Source organism: Poecilia latipinna, unplaced genomic scaffold (assembly GCF_001443285.1).
Source record: "Poecilia latipinna isolate Pla-1442-1.1 unplaced genomic scaffold, P_latipinna-1.0 Scaffold81, whole genome shotgun sequence".
Taxonomy (NCBI): Eukaryota; Metazoa; Chordata; class Actinopteri; order Cyprinodontiformes; family Poeciliidae; genus Poecilia; species Poecilia latipinna.
In genome coordinates this window covers 296,900-304,381 of record NW_015112697.1, presented here as the reverse complement: position 1 = coordinate 304,381, position 7,482 = coordinate 296,900, and the positions used below count along the sequence as shown (strand labels likewise).

The 7,482-nt window shown below is 38.2% G+C and overlaps 1 protein-coding gene across 1 annotated transcript in view; it reads left to right on the top strand.

The window, feature by feature from the left end:
* The window catches only part of cyldl (cylindromatosis (turban tumor syndrome), like), a 12,593-nt gene extending 5,951 nt beyond the window's left edge, over nt 1–6,642 (top strand). The window contains exons 3-15 of the mRNA XM_015019318.1: nt 220–498; nt 1,222–1,300; nt 1,383–1,552; nt 2,170–2,332; nt 2,802–2,943; nt 3,105–3,215; nt 3,301–3,392; nt 3,478–3,541; nt 3,625–3,757; nt 3,912–4,020; nt 4,094–4,212; nt 5,447–5,660; nt 5,734–6,642. Coding sequence (XP_014874804.1) covers nt 220–498; nt 1,222–1,300; nt 1,383–1,552; nt 2,170–2,332; nt 2,802–2,943; nt 3,105–3,215; nt 3,301–3,392; nt 3,478–3,541; nt 3,625–3,757; nt 3,912–4,020; nt 4,094–4,212; nt 5,447–5,660; nt 5,734–5,918 — 1,860 coding nt within the window. The 3' untranslated portion in view covers nt 5,919–6,642. The remainder of the gene's footprint in view (nt 1–219; nt 499–1,221; nt 1,301–1,382; nt 1,553–2,169; nt 2,333–2,801; nt 2,944–3,104; nt 3,216–3,300; nt 3,393–3,477; nt 3,542–3,624; nt 3,758–3,911; nt 4,021–4,093; nt 4,213–5,446; nt 5,661–5,733) is intronic.
* Nucleotides 6,643–7,482: the final 840 nt, after the last annotated feature.

Sequence of the window (7,482 nt, the reverse complement as noted above, 5' to 3'; positions counted from 1 at the left end):
TTATTTTATTTTTTTTTATATTTATTTTTTTTTTTTTTTTTTTTTTTTTTTTTTTTTTTTACCTACCTACGATCTGAGCAACATGAAATTCCAACAAACCTAGAGTTGAACTGCCTTAAAATTATTTTTACGTTGAGAAATTTTGTGTGACTAGTCAATGTTCTCGTATGTTTATCTGCGTGTGTCTCATCAGTATTTTCTGCCGTCTTTTCTCTCAAGAAACCAGACAAAGGAAAGGGAAAAACCGATGGAACCTTTGGATATAAGACATTTTTCCTATGTGAGAAAAACTGCGGCGTTTTTGCCCCTTTCTCCAGAGTGAAGCCTTTAGCTCCTACCCCTTTGTCGCCTTCCATGGCAATGCTCCACGGTCAACAGCAAACACAAAACATATTTCCTGGAGACAACGTATATTTCTTCATCGATGGCAAATATCACTTTGGGATAGTACTACACATTCAGGAAGATGGAGGACAACCTATTGTGCAGATCTCCACAGTAAGTATATTTTTTGAAAGACGTGTATTCTCATAAACCCGAGGCACATGCAAAATAAGACCTGGAGTTCAAAGGAGACAAACTTTCATTTCACTATGAGTGTAAATGTTGAAAGTATTCCTTTTAACTTTTATGGAAAACTCTGACTCCACCTCCAATTTATATGATTGACTTTGAATCTGTGGGATCTAGAGGGCGTAATTTTTTGCCTCTAAATTAGATTGGATAGTTTTGTAAAGTTTCTTGTGACAATATTTGTTTTGAATCTGCCTCGCATACATAAACTAACCTAAAATAAATGTAATAGTTAAATCTATTCAAATATAGATTTAACTATATCAGTATAATTAAATCTATAGTTAAAGGTATGTGTGTTTTAACTTTAGACAAGCAGTGATCATATACAGTTCAAGTTTCTTAGCACAAACATAGATACAGATTCATAATGGTGACCTTGAGTCAACTCCCTGGTGATTTAGGACAATTTTCCTCACAAGTCTGACGTTGTTTACACTGTCATCAACAGATGAGGACGCCCTCTGACTATGCATGCAGAAAATCAAAACGAAACTTTCGTGGCATAATTGACTTTTCACTCCAGACAGTCCTTGAATTGCCACTGCTTGCTAAACCCACTGCTTTAGAGTTTACAATAAATTTGCTACCTTTTTTATTATTGAAGCTATTTACAAGATATTGATATTGTGTTTTCTGTGTCTTTAGGACAAGGATGAGAATGGAAAAAGAGGGGGAGAAATTAAGCTTCCACTCTACATGGTTAGCAAAGGAGAATTTCCTTCAGGTTTGAGCAGTGTCTTTGTATTTCTATATCTGTTTCATCCGCTTTCGTTCAATCTGATTACGATATTTTCTACACACTGTAGGGTCTGAAGGCATGGACATCGATATTCCCCCTGTGGAAGCTCCCACTGATCTGAGCATAAGTCTAAACTCTGTGGTTGAGGTGACTTTAGGTAAAGGGAACTCGTATGGAATTATCCGCTGGATCGGCACACTACCCGGCCGTGAGGATGTGATGGTTGGACTTGAGCTGGTAAATCTATTTGCTGATGTGTTGAGGTTGAGATTAAACTGTGAACAAGACCAGTAATGCTTGTAATTTTAATCTAACCCATAAAATGTGAAATATCTGAGCATATTTGTGTAAAAACAGAAAAACTAAAGTTCTTCAAACTTTGCTGGAGTTACTGTTTTTATCATCTGGAACAGATTATGTTTTAGGGATTTTTTTGTTGTTTAAGGATATACCAATAAAACATTTATCAGGGAAGCTCAGATACAAAAAATTGGGCCCATAGTATAGTATATTATATATATATATATATATATATATATATATATATATATATATATATATATATATATATATATATATATATATAGCTGACCTTTTGACATTTAGCATCACTGTCATTCTCACATTCCCAAACAAATACCACATGGCCAACCCACTCCCCTCCTCCAGAAACACAAACATAAACACAACAAAATAGAAATAAAAATCAGTTGTTAATATTGACCCAGTTTTACTGATCGGACAGATAAGTGTTAAAAAATTACTAATGTTGATTTTGATCCATTGTGCATCTCTAATAATAATTGTTAGTATTTTACCCTGAGGTGATTTGATTTCTTTGAAACTGTCTGCAGGAGGAACCCTGTGGCGTCAGCGATGGAACCATTCATGGAAAGCGTTATTTCGACTGTCCTCCAAAGAGAGCTTTGTTTGTGAAGCTGACGTCCTGCCGTCCCGACTCACGCTTCCAGAACATATCAGCCCAAAACAACATGATGCCTGAACTGGATAAAAATGGTAAGTTCAGAGTTGCAGTTTGCATTTATCAGGATGTGTAACATGGTAATTTGAACCCTTTAATGATTTATATAAATAGTTTTGTTCTAAAAAACACAACTTCAGTGAGTTGTAGAATTAAAAAACTGCGCCCAAATTGCTTTTCCATTTTCTATATATCATGTCTTATGTTTCAGACTGAGTCACAACACATGCAGCTGAAAACTTGTTTCTTCTCCTTGCCTACTAATTTGAGAAGTCTCAAAATAACTTTTTACATTTTTTATTGGACTTTCAATGATCTTTTTTCTGTTGTGTTCAGTCCTGTCAAGTTGTCATTTCATAAACTAAAATTGGAGATGTTTATATTACCTTTTACATTTATCTGAGATAACTCCATGCGTGGAGTTATCTCAATCTGAATATATGTTGTATCTTGTACTTTGTGGATATTTGATGGATATGACATGATGTTATTCTTTGTAAACAGAGGAAGATGGAAATCACGACACAGGGAAGCTGGAGACTGTTCCTCCAATCAGCACAGAGCAGGTTGAAAAGCTTCTGATTGGACGTATGAAGGGGATCCAAGGACACTGTAACTCCTGCTACATGGACTCTGCCCTCTTTGGGTCAGAATCATACATTTATAATTAAGAAATACATTATTAAAAATATGTTATAGGACTGGAACAAAGATTTTTATTTGTAACAAAGTTACAAAAGACTGCCTATAGTGTCTGGAAGTATTTAAAAGTTGAAAATAGCTGAACTTTTCCTTTGATGCCTTCAGATTGTTTTCCTGCTCCTCTGTGTTGGATTCTATGTTGTTCAAAGCAACAAATCCTCAGGATGCTCCAATCCAGAGAATTTTGCTCCATAACATTGTCAACCCGCTCCGCAGGTGTGTGTGTGTGTGTCTTCTTTTGCATCTTTTGTTTGTGTTGCTGTGGGACGGCAGTGTTTAATGATTCGTGTGCTGTTTGCAGTAAGGGATTTGTTCATGGGCGACACATCATGAGGTTTCGAGAGCAGCTGCAGAAACATGGCTACTGTCAGTCCTTCACCACTGATGAGAAGGGTCAGTCTGATCCTCAAGCTCCTAAAAGATCCAATTTGGTACCGAGATTAAAACTCAATGTGCTGATGTAACTTGCCTGTTTCAGATCCAGAGGAGTTCCTCATCATTGTGATGCACCACATTCTTGCCCTGGAGCCTCTGCTGAAGCTGTATTCCTTCACCTTTTCCTTTCTATGATTTAACTGTACCAAACTTCAGATAGAACTATTTCCTTTTTTCCTTCTCTGTTTAGATCGGCTGCTGGCAAAGTGCAGGAGAGCTACTGCTATCAGATATTCCTGGACCAGAACCACAGCCTGGTTCTGCCCACAGTCCAGCAGCTACTGGAACATTCCTTTTACAGTGAAGGACTCAAACTGGCAGAGGTGGGCTCCCTGTTTTCTTTAGTGACTACCAATAAATACTCAGATGTTTTAGTTACAGCCTTTTCCGACATGCTCCTTTTCCACCACTAGGTGCCTCAGTTAAACGTTTTACTCAGCACTCCTCTTTGCCTTTTTCTCTGTGTTTAAACTTCAGGTGCCGTCCTGCCTCATCCTTCAGATGCCGCGCTTTGGGAAGAAATTCAAGATGTTCAACAAAATTATTCCCTCCCTGGAGCTGGACATCACCGACCTCCTCTCTGAGGGTACAATTAAAACACGTCTGATCAGACATGATGCAACACAGTAAGCAAAACTCATTGTCTGAGTGTGTTTCAGGTCCTCAGCAGTGCATTATGTGTGGACACATGGCAGTGGAAGAGTGCGCCGACTGTTTTAAAGAGCCAGTTTTTAGCCAAACAGGATTTAAAGTCTTCTGCAAGACGTGTTCCTCTCAGGTTGGTGGTTTTACTGCAACATTTCTGTTCAAGTTAAAGTTTATTTGTAAAACACTTGTCTTTTAAGATCCTATGTGAATGAAATAATAAAATACAACATACCTTGTAAGTCAACTAAGTAAACCATGAAGTGGTTTCTTTTCCAAGTGGCAGCGTGGAAAAGATACTAATGCCAGGAATCTGTAGGAACTTTATGATTTAATTTGATCCGCTGAAGGTGATTTACACTCTCACTGCCTGCTCTTGTTTGGAACACACATGATAGCGATGAGTATCAGCATAATACAACTCTATAAATTTGTGTTAAAGCTAGCTTTTTAACTTCATTTGATGGTCTCTGATGACTCACAGTAAAAGTTGCACTGAACTTTGTACTTAGCTGCCCCTTGTCTGAGTTAGTGGGAATCGTTGACATATCTGTGGTCTTGTAGTTTAAGGCGGCGTGTAAGATCAGCTGTTGTTCATCCATCTTTAGGTGGATGCACAACATATTTTCTTTTAGTTTTACACAACCTACATGTGGTGTGACCTTGTCCAAGTCATTGTGTTTTTAGTCCTGAGGGTGCTTTTTGTGGTACGTGACAATATTATGTGTTTATGATGAACACTTACGTGCTTCTCAGGTCCAATGTTAAGGGTTAAAATTACAAAGTCAAGTTTCTTTCAAGTTATGTTTGCTATATACAGCATTTTTATAACAACTCAAGGTAATATACTTGGTGGTGCTATAAAATGTGCCCTGCAGAAAAGGTCCTGAGTTAAAGATGAGACTTAAACTGTTCTAGTTGAGTTACTGCAAAGCATCAAAGTTTCACCTACAAGGTTAGAAAACTGAGGTACACTTTATTAGAGCTGTGAGGATTTTAGCAGAATGGTGGTGTCCTGAATCAGTAGCTCATAAAAAAAAACATTAAAATTGTTTAAAAGAACAGTTTCTGTGATGTGAAGAGCTTTAAAACCAGAGTGAAACTTTTTGAGAATCTATAAATTATTGGCTCTGCCCTATCACCACTCTAATATTTTTAGAGTAAAATGGTTTGGTTTGTTTTGTTGGTTTGTTTTGTATGTGCGCTTTTGTTGGCTTATTTTACAGCAGTCAACTTGAGGGTTATTTGCTCATCTGCTGCAACTGAGCAGTTGGAGTTTTTACAGATTTTCCTCAATTAGACTCTATCTTATAATGAGTGTTTCAGATTTTGAATTTTTTTCCATTAAAGTCTGTATTTCTCCCCAGGTGCACTCTCACCCTCAGCGCCTCTCCCATCGGCCTGCAGCCCTGGAAGTCCCCAAAGGCTACATCGACCGCGGCATCCCACACTCGCTCACCAGAGACCGCCTGGAGCTGTTCGCTGTGCTCTGCATCGAGACAAGCCACTATGTGTCCTTTGTCAAACACGGACCAAACACACGTGACTGGATCTTCTTTGACAGCATGGCTGATAGAGAAGGTGGGCGTTGAGTTCTGACATAACGTTTCTCCAAACGGAGAGAAAGCTTATTCGGTTTGTGCTTTGTTCTTAGGGGAGAGGGACGGATTCAACATCCCAGAGGTGCAAGCCTGTCCTGAGGTTAGCATGTACCTGGAAATGTCTCCTGCGGAGCTGGCCAATCAGGTGCCGCGGGACATGAAAGGTGTGGCCAAGCGTCTCTTCTGCGACGCCTACATGTACCTGTACCGGAGTACGAGCATGTGTCTCTATCGCTGAGGGGACACTTCACTACTTCTGGAAAGCCAGTTGCTGTTTACTATTTCCTTTTGCTGCATTTTACATGGCTCTGCGTGGAAACTTACACAAATGTAAATTTGTTTTGTATATTTGCAAACGTAAAAGAGTTACCTTGAGCATTTTCCCTCTTAAACCAAGGAAAATGTTTTCAAGCTTGAATAATTTGTAGCAATACTGACTTTTGTTGTATGAATGAAGGACAAACTGACAGGAATTACGGGTGCAATTTTGCACTAAAGGAGAAACAAAACAAAAAAAAAAAAGAAATGACTTGTTGATATGGAATATTTGAATATAATATTAATCTGCTGATGAAATTTTGTAGTATTCAGGAGTGCACAGTATGATCAAAAAATTATTTCAGACCAAATTTTACCAAGCACACATAATTCAAAATGTTTTTCAAATGTTGTAATACAACATATAGTTGAGTAAATCTTGTTCATTTTCTTTTCGAAAGTGAACTATTTTTGTATAAACTCCAAGAGTAAAAATTGTTTTCTTTTTGTTCTGATTTTCTGAGAAGTTCTATATTTTGGTGTAAAAGTAATGAGGGATATACTATAAAGTTGAGGAAACTGCACTTAGAATAGCTGCTAAGACCTTTATGGTGGTCGTTTTCTATTCATAATGTATGTTAAACTCCTCTTATTGTTATATATTACATTGGATCTAGTTAAATAAATGTAGATTTCTGTAGGGATCAGTATTTGTCTTTTTTTTATGAAGCGGAAAATGTGTTGCTACGTGCTGCTTGAGGTTTTAATGTGAAGTTTTATGTCCTTTTGATGCAGAAGTGGATCAGCGCTGCTTCTAGGTTCCCCACCACGTATCGGAGATACTGACCCTAACAGTACAGCTAATTAATCAATCTAAGTTGAAGTGGTTGTTATCTCAGTCTTGTTTTGGTCATGATTTACATGACCATAACTGGGGCTTGACATGCTGAAGAACCGGTAAATCCAGAACTTTCCCTTTCAGCGCAGCTGCTGTTTTCCTGCAACGCCCTCATTTCTGCAGGAAAACCCCTGATCCTGCAGATGGACACAATACTGCAGATTGTGTCCATCACACAATCTACTCTGTTACAACATTTAAACGAGGATCTAAGATACGTCGACTTGCAAAAGTATTCACACCCTTTACACTTTCTCACATCACAACCACAAACTTCAGCATATTACATTGAGATTTCATGTCTTAGACTGACACAACGTGGAGCAGCGTTTACAAAGAAGAAAGGGCACTCTGTCCTGTCCAGTTAAAACCCATGGTCTCATATTTGAGGGCGCTGACCCTCATCCCAGCTGCTGTGCTGCTGTGACCTGCTCCATTGAAAGCAGGAGACTGCTATATCTGAAGAAGTTCTTCAACATTTTTGAGGAACTGTTAAGTCTATTGTCAAAGAAGGAAATGGTATGGTACAATCACAGTCCTTCCAAGACATGGACTTGCATATAAAATGACATGACTTGAAAGGAAAAAGATGCGCAGCTAAGGTAGAGGAGTCTGTTGATAGATCAACTGTTAGCCATTCACTCCT